The sequence below is a fragment of the Silene latifolia genome, chromosome Y, assembly GCF_048544455.1.
Source record: "Silene latifolia isolate original U9 population chromosome Y, ASM4854445v1, whole genome shotgun sequence".
NCBI classification, from domain to species: Eukaryota; Viridiplantae; Streptophyta; class Magnoliopsida; order Caryophyllales; family Caryophyllaceae; genus Silene; species Silene latifolia.
The window spans coordinates 406,702,936-406,715,244 of record NC_133538.1 but is presented as its reverse complement, the minus strand read 5'-3'; the positions used below and the strand labels follow the sequence as shown (position 1 = coordinate 406,715,244).

General features: G+C 41.2%; 1 protein-coding gene across 1 annotated transcript; it reads left to right on the top strand.

Annotated features, from left to right (window-relative positions):
- Positions 1 to 1,247: 1,247 nt before the first annotated feature.
- LOC141632276 (uncharacterized) lies at positions 1,248 to 1,668 on the top strand. The gene is made up of 2 exons (XM_074444836.1): positions 1,248 to 1,363; positions 1,425 to 1,668. The coding sequence occupies exons 1-2, from the start codon at positions 1,248 to 1,250 to the stop codon at positions 1,666 to 1,668; spliced, it is 360 nt and encodes a 119-aa protein (XP_074300937.1).
- The last annotated feature ends 10,641 nt before the right edge of the window (positions 1,669 to 12,309 follow it).

Here is a 12,309-nt window from a genome sequence, read left to right as displayed (position 1 = left end):
GAGGCATTACCTTTATGAAGCAACCTTCAAGGTATTTTCTGATCATAAAAGTTTGAAGTACATTTACACTCAAATGGAGTTGAACATGAGGCAAAGGAGGTGGATTGAACTTATTGGGGATTACAACATGGAGATTGTGTACCATAAAAGGAAGGGTAATGTAGTGGCTGATGCTTTTAGTAGGAAGTCAGTTCACTCTTTGTGTACTGCTTTATCCATGATGAGTTAAAGGAAGAAGTGGGAAACATGGGCATTCATGTGATCCTAAAAGGAGAGACTATTGGTGACTTGACTTTGGAGCCCAAATTATATGATGAAATCCGGGAGAAACAAGTGAATGATCCCAAGATTCAAGAGTGGAAGGAAGCTTTAGGGAGGAATGAAATATCAAGATTTGAGCTACATGCGGATGGTAGCCTTAGGTTTAAAGGAAGATGATGTATACCCAATGATGATGAACTTAAGAAGAAGATTATGGATGAAGCTCATAATACACTTTACTCGGTGCACCCGGGTGGTGATAAGTTGTACAAAGATCTCAAGTAGACATTTTGGTGGCTGGGTATGAAGAAGGAAGTAGCGGAATTTGTGGCAAGATGCTTGACATGCCAAAGAGTCAAGGAGGAGCACAAGAGACCGCAAGGGAAAGTTCAACTTTTAGATGTGCCGGAATGGAAGTGGCAATCAATATTAATGGACTTCATGAGGGGACTACCAAGGACCCAAAAGGATAACAACATGATTTGGGTTATTGTGGATAGGCTTTCCAAGTCGGCGCACTTTGTGTCAATGAAGGATACTTGGAGTAATGTAGAGTTAGCTAACGCCTATCGGAATAATGTGGTCAAGTTGCATGAAATACCAAAAGACATTGTGTCGGATTGTGATTCTAGATTCATCTCTAGATTTTGGCAAAAATTGCAAAGCTCCATAGGTACTCAATCAAAGATGAGTACGACGTTTCATCTGACAACGGATGGAAAACCGGAGAGGACTATCCAAACTTTGGAGGACATGTTGAGAGCTTGTGTCATGGTGTTCGTAGGTACTTAGGAGGGAAGATTGGACTTGATCGAATTTTCTTAAACAATAGCTACCATAGAAGCATTTGCATGACTCCGTTCAAGGCCTTATATGAGAGGAAATGTCGAAGCCTAATATGTTGGGATGATGTTACCGAAGGCGTCATATTAGGACCTCAAATGATCTAAGGTATGATAGACCAAGTGCATGTGATCCGGGTAAAGATGAGAGCTGCACAAGATAGGCAAAAGAGTTATGCCGATTTGAGGAGAAGCGATATTGAGTTCGCGGTGGGAGATACGGTTCTTCTTAAGGTTTCTCCTATGAGGGGAGTAATGAGGTTCGAGAAGAGAGGCAAATTGAGCAAAAAGTTCATTGGCCCCATATGAGATATTGGATAGGGTCGGGGAAGTGGCCTACCATTTAGCACTTCCCCTGGGACTTGATCGAGTTAACAACGTGTTTCATGTGTCTCAATTACGGAAGTACATAAGTGATCCTTCCCCTATTCTAGAAGTGGAAACAATTGAGTTAGATGATGCTGTAACTTATGTGGAGACTCCCAAGGGAATCCTAGACCGTAAAGTGAGAAAGACAAGGCATGGGGAAACGGTATTGGTGAAGGTGCTATGGTCTAATCACTAAGTATAAAAGGCTACATGGGAAGCCGAGGAAGCCATGAAAGAATGTTACCCTCACCTGTTTGAGTAGGTATGAGTTGGTTATGAGGCCATAACCTTGTTTTTACAGGGGTGGAGTATATTATGCAAAGTGCAAGTTTTCTTTTGTTTATTTAGTTTACTTCATCTTCATAGTCATTTACTAGTCATGTTAGTCTCGAGTTATCTTGGTTTATGCAGACATGTAAGTGTCTTGGATAGCAGAGACCTTCCTTTGGGATGTTGTTAGGACTTAGAGAGTACTGTCATAGGTACCTTGTTTGAATCGAGTGTGAACTTTAGGGACGAATTTCGTTTTAAGGGGGGAAGACTGTAATATCCCATATTTTCTAGTAATGCACTCAACCGAGTACAGATGAGTACGCGACCGAGTGGCACTCTACTCGACCGAGTATGCGTACGAGTGCCCTTTGGGTAATTTACCAGCTTCTATTAGTAAGTCACTCGGCTGAGTGGCTGGTGCACTCGACCGAGTGCCACCGATCACTCGACCGATTATACGGGCTCAGTCTTGTTTCTGCGTGTGGGCTTTGTGTTGTTGAACCTTGGTATATATATTCTCCTTTTCAGTTTTTTCCTCATTTCAAAACCCTAAAACATTCCACCATATCTCAAAATCCTCCAAAATCCTTCATAACTTTATCCTCTAAAGATTATCACCATAGCCTTGAAGATTTGCACTCACGCTCTATACCTTTTCATATGTTTACATTTGTAAGTAATTATTTACCCTTTTTCCTTTATTTATTATTAGTAAACCCTAGTTTTTGGGAATGTTGTCTTATGCAATTTTATTAGGGTTTAGGTTAATTAAGTTGGTTAATTAGTAATATTAATGTTGTAGGATGTATTTGAGATAGATATTTCATTAATTGTTGTAGGAGGAGACTTCTTAGAGGAACCATTCTAGTGTGTTTGCTTTGTTGTGAAGATTTGCAAGAGGTAGGGTTTTCCAACTCGGTCTTAGTAATATGGTTGTTTACATTTGTGTTATTTGTCATGAAGCACATGTTACATGTCACAATTGAATTATAACATACTTTGTTGGGAATTTATTGTTGGTTGTACACTAGTATTGGATAGTAAACATGTCATGGTGTTGGGTAACTCATATTGGTTTTACATACTCACTTGAATTGTATTATAACATGAATTGGGAGAATTGTTAGTTATTAAATGGGTTTAAGTGGTGAACATGTGCATTTATGTCATATGTGATTCATGGTTATGTTGAAAGACATAATTGGTGTTTGTTGTGTGCATTGGTTACTAGTGGAGGTTTGAGGAGATGGTTGGTGGAGTTTTGGTGTGTTGTGTTGGGTTGTTGAGGAGACGTAAGACAGGTCGGGAGACCGTTACGCTTGGGTCGCCTCTTGGAGCTTCCCACTCCAAGAGGGACGTACACGTTCATGACTTGAGTATGGAGGGAATCGCGTGGTGTCACGACGTCTAGCAGAGGTCTGGTTAGCGCCCGGGCTCGGCACTGTGGGCATGTCCCTAGTGTCTTGTTACCGACTGCGGTCCGGCTGTTGGTGGCGGTGTTGTGATGCCGTCACCGTTTTTGTGTTGGAGGAGTAGTGGTTGGTGGATACAAGTATTACAGATATTCACATTGCATATCATGTTGCATTACATATTGTATAATAATGTCATATTGGAGGCACTCGTATTATTAAGACTGACCGTAAATGTTTTCAAATATCTGTGGTGAACCATATGATATTTTCGGTCATAATGGGAGCAGCGGTCTGAGAGATAGCATGTGCATATGGAATGACTCGAGGCTTTAGAGCGGTCCTCACTTTAGCGGGTTGCCACTTTGCTTGTCTTAGATTTTTGACTTTTTAACTAGACTCCATTCTATATAACCCGGATTTGTATAATTGGAAGTGTATTTGGATCCCCAAATATGTAATAACTTAATTTAACTATATACTTATCTATTCTAAATGCTTCCACTTCGATTGTTCGCAGTCAACCTTAGGAAACCAAGTCGTGTAGCACCCTCATTGACTAGGATGGCCTTGAGGAAGGCCTCCCAATTAATGGGCGTGTTAGATCATGACACCACCACGAGCCCCTCCGTACTCAAGTCATAAACGTGCACGTCCCTCTTAGAATGAGAAGCTTCAAGAGGCGACCCAAGCGTAAGACGGTCTCCTGAACCGCCTTATGTCTCCTCAAAAATCATGTATTACAGTCACAACTCCACCACATCCTCCAACATCCACAATAACCATATGTATACAATATGCAATACAACAAACCAAATATGTGACTCTTCATGAGATAGAATCCCAAATATGCCATGAACAACAATTTCATTAAATATACCAACTCTTTAAGTCGACATAACTCTTTACCATGCTATAATGCGACTCCGACATCCACATGAGACTCACAACAATCCCAATATCATGATATACAACATTTCTACCTCAATTATGAAAACAATACCAAATTACACATAATTAAGCATTCATATTACCAAACCGAGTAGGGAAACCCTACCGTTAAGCATACTCCACAAGCTACTCGAAACAAGCAAGATCCCGTCTCATAAAACTATCTTATCCAACATTAATTATATAATAACCATCACAATACATCCTATATACTTATATAATACAAAACCCCTTATTAATACCCTTTAATTACTTATATTACTACTAATAAATTCTAATTAATAAAATTATAAACCCCCCCCCCCCCCCAAAATTTAGGGTTCATAGAAAAAAATAGAAAAGGGTAGATCTTACTCACAAGGTGAAAGGAAGAAGGAAAAGGGTGTAGATCTTCAAACTCAAGCTTGGAATCCATGTAGAAGTGTTTAGGAGGGTTTTAGAGAGAAGGGAGATGATTTGGAGGTTTAGAGAGAAAGAATGAAATGATTTAGGGTTATGTGGAAAAAAGGTCTCGATATAGTTTATAACGCCTTCTGACAAAGTGCACTCAGTCGAGTGCCACACCACGCGGCTAAGTCCCACTCACTCGGTCCATTGCACCCACCACTCGGTCCACTGTGTACCTACTCGGTCTAGCGTAGGTCATACTTGGTCTAGTATAACTCACTACTTCTCTCACGAGTAGACTCTCATCAAGCCTCCAAGGGTCCTCTCATGCATCACAAAGTTCCTTTAGAAGTATGGAAATATCCGGGTATTACAATTTTGCGCCCTTAAAATGAACTTCGTCCCCGAAGTTCGCCTAACTCTCTCCTTTCACAGCCATTTTCTCGAGTCTCATTACCGACTCTCATACACTCTCTTATAATTTCCATCATGGTTCTTACCTTCATCATCACTCTCATTATGCCAATATCTTTCCCTTCTTTCTCACCATGCTCACACGCGTTCCTTTATCCGTATACACTCTTTTGTAATCATCCTACCACATCATGTTTGCTTTCTCTCACTAAATTCCCAATTATTACATCCACTCCCCCTTAAAGAGAACTTCATACCGAATTTCAACGCTCGATCCTCATAAAATGGTCCCATAAGGCTCATCGTCGAATTCCACAAATAACCAAATTTTGGGTTCACCACTCTCCCTTTACTATCGGAAATCCGTAATCGGATTACACACACTCATAACATTATCGATATAACTTTGACAAAGATCAACATATAAAGTCGAACCTAAGGTTCCTCGTTCTAATCCCATAAACACTCCCCAACTCATGTTGGTTATAAATATATGTGTTTATATATGCGATATTACTCAACGTTACTATGTCTATGCATGCATATAAAAAGAATAAAATACGCGGGTTTTATGAAAACAATTAAAGAATGCCACGAATGACTCGTAATATGTTTTTCTCATTTTTAACTTCCATACACATCATGCCACGCGTATACCGCGTCAACTTCTGCCCATCACATGAGCACACTTGTTTTTCCTTGTTAACATCCATCCTTCATGAACACTTCTGTTTATTGGAATTATAAGACTCTGGTTATGCATTCGACACTACCATGTGACACACATAAAATGGAAAAGCATCATGTAATCTAGACATCATTATCATATTGCTTTTACAAAAATAATATCACGATGATTAAGATGCAGCATTCAATATTATCGTATCGTCTTTGTCATCAATCTACTCTAGTCAAATTAGCAATTTCCCATCTAATTACACCTTCGAATAGCAAAATGTTGTATAATATAGTCAAACATAAACAATTCACAAGAATATTACCCATGTAGGGACATCATGCTCTTCCAAATACAAATCAACCAATATGTACCGCGAAATAAGGGTATAAGCCAACTACTTGGTCCAGTATTGGCAATACGAGGGCCAAAACAGGCTACTCGGTCGAGTGGAACGGGCCACTTGGCCGAGTAGACAACACTCAGTCAAGTGGACTGGGCACTCGGCCGAGTGTCATCCGAGCAGAATTTTTTCGGCTTTTAAAAAATTGACTCTAAGACATTATCATTTTAGGATCCCGTCCTGGGTCCTCCCAAGAGTGATTAGCATATCCTCTAATAAGCTAGTATCAAACAATATCTTCGCCTTAAGGCCACGGTTACAACACAACTAAATAAAGAAATTATCCTAGTCATACAACCGACATAATGTTATTCTTAGTCCGACTCATACGATACTAATACTAACGATAAGACTTCCTCTTCTTGCGAAACAAACGCGACCAACTGCATAAGGTTTCGTCGCTACTATATCCTAGTGACTTCGCCGCGGCTTGCTCTCCGTCCTCTTCACTCTCCTCTTCCTCTTCTTCCTCCTCCCTACTCTCACCGTTATCATCATCATCATCATCATCATCATCCTTTTGCTCTATACTCCCCATTGCAGCTCCGGATGTCCCGGCTCCGCTCCCATCTTCTTGAGAAAGGTTGCCAAAATAGCCGGATCCGCTAGTATACTGATATCCAATCTACGGACCTCGCAAATGTCCATAGCCATGCGGGATCCTAGTACCCCAATTCGATGGGTCCACACCATAAGCATTGAAAACACCTGAGTCGTCTCCCATACCCAACCAATAACTTGGGTTGTGGGGAGGGTTCACTCCTTGCCTAATCGTCGCTTCATGGGTACTCCTCAACAGTAGGTCAGTGTTCAAGCGGTAGATGAGGTCTGCCATGTGATAGCTAGGGTCAAAGGTAGGTGGGTATTGAGTATACTCACCGGTGTAGGGTGGAGGCGGCACATGCATGAAATAAAGAGGTGGTACATACATAGGGGGTGGAGTGGGTGCTTTCTTAGTTGAGATACGAGGTCGAGGTTCATTATCCTCACCGAACTCAATGATACGCTCTTGAGAAACTGATGTAGCATTGCGGTGGAGGGCAGTGTAAATCCTCCCCCTCAGAAAGTCTCATGTACAAATCCTTGCCTACTCTCCATGTCAATCCCCCTCCCTTTAAATCTTCGAGCCAATGAATACTCTTCATGTATGCGATGGCAAAGTACGACACCTCGGTGGTCAAAGGTCTATCCGCCTGATACCGTCGTTTTGTATCAAAATTAAATTTATAATCCGAACTAAAACTATAGACAGTGATAGTAAGGGTCGAACCACAGAGAGACAAGATCAATTCTATTTGCTAATTTTTAATCTATGAAAGTAACAATTAAAAGGGGGGTTTTGAATTTGTTTGATTTTAATGACTAATTGCTAAAATATGAAGTTTCTCAACAAGATAAAAAGAAGATCAGGAACTTCGGTTCACCATGGCTAAGGTCAGGTCAATAAAGTAGTAGAGGTCTTATAATACGGTCTCAGCAAATATGACCAAGCCTTTCGATCAATGCTTAAAATTAACCTTACGGTCTTCTAATTCCCTATAATTTCTCAAAGCTTTCGCTCAAGGGAAATTCCAAATCCAATGATAACTTAATTACTAATCTTCAATCTAGTAAGATAGGTTTATCAAAAGGAAACAAGATCGATATAGAAGGAAATCATACTAATAAAATTGACCCTAATTTACACCATGGCTCACCTCGTTCCCAATCAAGAAGATTAGCTATGCATGATTAAAATTATAACAATTGCAAAATTAAAAGCAAAGAATAAGCTTGACATGATTGGAATTGAAACTAAGATAAAAGATTAAAACTGAATTGCTGAAAATAAATTAGTAACAACAAGAATTAAATTGACAAGAAAATGAAAGAAGAAGGAAATCGCATTAATGCTTACTAACTAATTGATGAACAAAGTAATAGAAATCGGAATCCGTCGTCGCACTTTCTTGTCTCCAAACTAGATCTAAACTGAGTTCTTCAATAATGAAAAGCATAACCTAAAATTGTTCCTGCGTTCTACTGATAAACGATGCCAAAAAGTTAATTACAATTGGGATTTTAAAAGTCTAACACGTAAAATCAATAACAGCTGCGAAACCTGGTCGATCGACTAAGTAGCATGGTCGATCGACCAGCCAGTACAATGCAGTAGCTCCTGCTGAAATTCCACGGTCGATCGACTGAAGAGGTTGGTCGATCGACCAATTGAGCTGTGCAGTAACGTCCTTCTTTCTTCAAATCAGCCACTTCATTCCAATGCACGCATCCCAAGGTGAGTGAGTCCGAACTCCCATCTTCCAAGTTTCCATAAAGTGGCTTCCGGAGGACGATTTAAGCTTGGTTTAGCTCACTTCCACTCATTCCTACAATAAATCATAGAAATTGCAAAGTAAACCGTTTCGGTAGAAATAGTAGCTTTAAGCTAACGAATACGCATGGAAATACGTGACAAAACTGCAAATAAAGTGTATAGAATATGCACGTATCAAATCTCCCCAAACCAAACCTTGCTTGTCCCCAAGCAAGCACTATGACCCAACTAAAAACCTAATGGAAAGGAGTATATCTCAGAGCTAGCTACAAGTCAATGCTAAACCGTTTAATGCACATAATCAACTACTGCAAAGCTCAAAGCATGTGAACAAATTTATGCATATTATGGAATTAAATCGGGCGTTCGACCTTGCAAGACTCATAAATTTGGACTCTCCCGGGTCACTCTTCCCTCAGCAAGGCAAATGGTAAGAATATATGTAGAAGAGAGGGCAGAAAATACAGACTCTCACCTAGACTGCGACCGACAAAACATGCATGCTTGACTAGTATGAATAATGATTCTAGCTACCGTGCATACGCATAACCACCGTCAAGGACTATCACATGCCGAACTATTGCAAGATTTTGATATGTGAGGCCAAGTGGGGAAGAAAGGGCAAAACAAGTATGGAAATGTGAGGGTAAGAAGCCAAGCTAGTACCTAACAAACCATCAGAAACCGTATCCCGTTCCTCCAACTCGAAAAATAAACAATTCCTGTAAATGTCTAGGCAACACACTATCCCAGAACAGACACCTCTAATTCATGAAATAAGCACATGAGGTGTATTCTCAACTCAGCCGAATTGTAATTTTTTTAAATTCCTTTTTTTTTCATTTTCTGAGCTGGTAGTCGATCGACCAGCCACAGCAGTCGATCGACCACCCCTGCATTCCAGTGCCCTCTGCCCAGATCAACTTCCTCTTTTTTTCTTTCATTTTTCTGAGTTTTCTTTTTCTTTTTCTCTTCTGACTTTCTCTCTTTTTTTTTTCAGGCTGACACATTAGCAACTCCTGCAATTCTCATAAATACTCACTCCAACAGTACAGAAACGAACCAAAACTGCTATAATTCGACAAATTCCTCTACTACTACCTAGCTCGACATAATGGTAGGCTAAGTATGAGATGTAGTTGAGGGCAACTGGCAGATATGGCTTATAGTGGAGTTAAATGGGGTAAAATGAGAAAGGGGGAGATGCAATAGTTCTCAAAACATGTAATACCGACCACAAACCGATGCGTATAGGCAATAAGCAATCAAAACTCATACACGTGCAAAACATGAAATGACGGGAGTACTACTCTCAATCCTAAATTAACCGGTCATGAATGTGACCAGTTATAGGCTCTATATCACAGAAAGTATAAGTAGTTTGCCAAAAGTAAATGAGTCAAGTCTAATAACGCGAAGTAAATTCCACAACAAAATTTGAAAAATCACTTTTAATTTTCGTTAAGCAGTTGTGAAAAGGCAAGGAATGGCATATATTTGACTGATAGTGCAATGTCATCATTAATGAACTTCAATCCGACTCGACTATATGCAAGGGTAAACGTGATATTTTTGATTTCTTTTTTATGAATTTTTAGATTTTTTCTCTCCTTTTTTTTTTGAAAGAACAAATGCAAGCTAAAATGCAATAAACGTGTGACTGAAATGCAATAAAAAACAAATGCAGCTGCAAAAGACATATGCAAATACCCTCCCCAAACCAAAATGCACAATGCCCTCATTGCGCTCAGCAGCAAATCACCAGCATTCACAACAATATAGGGAAGGATAAAAGCAACAAAATAATAAAAGGAAACTAACGAAAGGGATCAGAACTCACAAAAGAAGACCTCCCCAAACCAGCCAAAAACAGGGGAGGTCACAAGCATCTAATCCCCACCATCATACTCGGAACCACTATCCTCGTCTGACCCCGAGTCGTCGTCCTCCTCCGCCTCAGCAGCGGCGGCAGCTCTCGTGGCAGGCTGAGGGTAACCGCCCACCGGAGGAACAAAGAAGGACGGGTGAGTCCAGGAACCTCGTGGGAGCATCCCCGTCCGGGCGTACTCCTCGTAAACTGGGTACAGGGCCAGGGCTGTGTCTAATCTGTGCTGATCAAAACTCCTGCACAAGTCACCCAACACATGTGACATCGCCCTTTGGTCCATGACCGCAGGGATAACAGTAGGTGGAGGGGGACGAAAAGTGGCCGGGAAGCCCGTGGGGGCTGGAGTAGAGGAGGAGGAGGCCTGTGAAAAGGAGGCACGAGCTCGCCTCGAAGTCTAAGATGGCGGTGCCCGCCCCAATAGGGAGCCTGTAGCTAGGCAAGGGCGGGCGAGCTCCCCCCAAAACAGTGGTAAGGGGCAGGATAGGAGGGAGGCCAAGGATAAGGATGCGGTCGCAGATGAAAGAGTCAATCTTCCACCGACTCCGACTGTCGACCCACTTCACAGACCTCGCGTAGGCAAGATCCATGAAGCGTAGGTCAGGGTCAATAGGGGCCTCCTCTCGAGGGAAAAGAAGAACTAGACGGTTGGCGATACGCGCCACCAACCCACCACAAGCAATAGTGGCCAAAGTGCCCTCACTTATACTATGAAAGTGAGAGGCAGTCAAATACGCGATGTTATAAATACGGGCTACCCGACTTTCAATGTTCAGATAGCCCGCCAAGATAGATAATTCAATGGCATTCACATTATTTGACTCCTTGCGGTCGAAAATGGTATTACCCATCAGCCGTAAAAAATAGCGAAAAGGGGGTAAGTGAACGGAAGTGCCCGTCCTCTTAGGGCCGTTCCAGTCAGAGATATACGACCACATGACCCGATGCACATCAGAAGTTTCCGAGGTGTTAACCTCGAAATAAAGACCCAAAAATCCATCAAAGTCGGCTAGTGTCAGGGAGTAGGTGACATTGAATAGCCGAAAAGAAATGCAAGGGCTATCCCTGTTGGCTTTAAATGAAGCCTGGTCAAAAACATAAGACGATAAAAACTCGAGGGTCAAAGTGTAGTAAGTGAACTCAGCCATGTCCACAAGACCCGACATTCCTGTCATATTTAGCAGAGACACAATAGACTCAAAACATCCTAATTTCTCTAAAGTAGGCCGATGAAGAAAACGAGTGGTCTGAACTTTCATTTTTGCGACAAAGAGAGCGAATTTAGCTCGCTGAGTAGAGGTGGAAAAAGTAACCTGCGGATAGTCAGGTAGACTATCCGTAGTATCCTCGATCATCAATGGCGAACCCCGCGGCCGTTTGGCAGCTCCCTGACTGGACTGACCTTCGAACATCGGCTGCTTTCCTTTCGTCATCGTTGCTTCCTGCAAAATGAACAAAATTAACAACTCGCTTCCCATAACCTTCAACAATGACAATTGATAAAACCCTAAACAGAATTCAGAATTTGAAGCGAAATTAGGGTTTCGAAAAAATGGGGGAAAACGGGATTAAGCACCTCATAGTTGCTAAATTGTTTCGAAAATCAAGGGAAAAAGGGTAGGAAAAGCAATTAAAGCATAAAAATCGACAAGAAACTAGCCCTAAATCGATTTTCCCCAAATCGATTTTTCCGTCTCAATGCTCGAAATTTCGGCATTAAAGTGCAGCGAGAATCGAATTTAAAGGATTAAAGGAGGATTAGAGACATACCTTTGACGAGAACTTGAAGATTTAAGCAAGAAAATTCGAGATTAAGGGATGGATTAGCAAGAAAAATCGCAAGAAAGGGGAAAGCAAGGGTTTTCTCTGAATTTTTTTTTCAATTAAGTATGAGTTAATGAGTGAAATAAAATATTAGAACTTCCCTTTAATTTGTTGCGTTCTGATTTCGCGCAGTGGTCGATCGACCACTTGACCCAGTCGATCGACCAGTATTCCCTTAAAACTGCTTCTGGTCTTCGCGTAGTGGTCGATCGACTACCCTACCCAGTCGATCGACCAATATCCCTGTGAAACGATTTTTCTCCCCTTTGTTTCTCAGTCGATCGACTGATGAACTTGG

Bases quoted from the DNA above. Each gene is read 5' to 3' on its own strand.
- LOC141632276 (XM_074444836.1), top strand. From the start codon at position 1,248: ATGAGAGCTGCACAAGATAGGCAAAAGAGTTATGCCGATTTGAGGAGA. The intron at 1,364-1,424 runs GTTCGAGAAGAG...GATATTGGATAG, and splicing joins CCTATGAGGGGAGTAATGAG to GGTCGGGGAAGTGGCCTACC.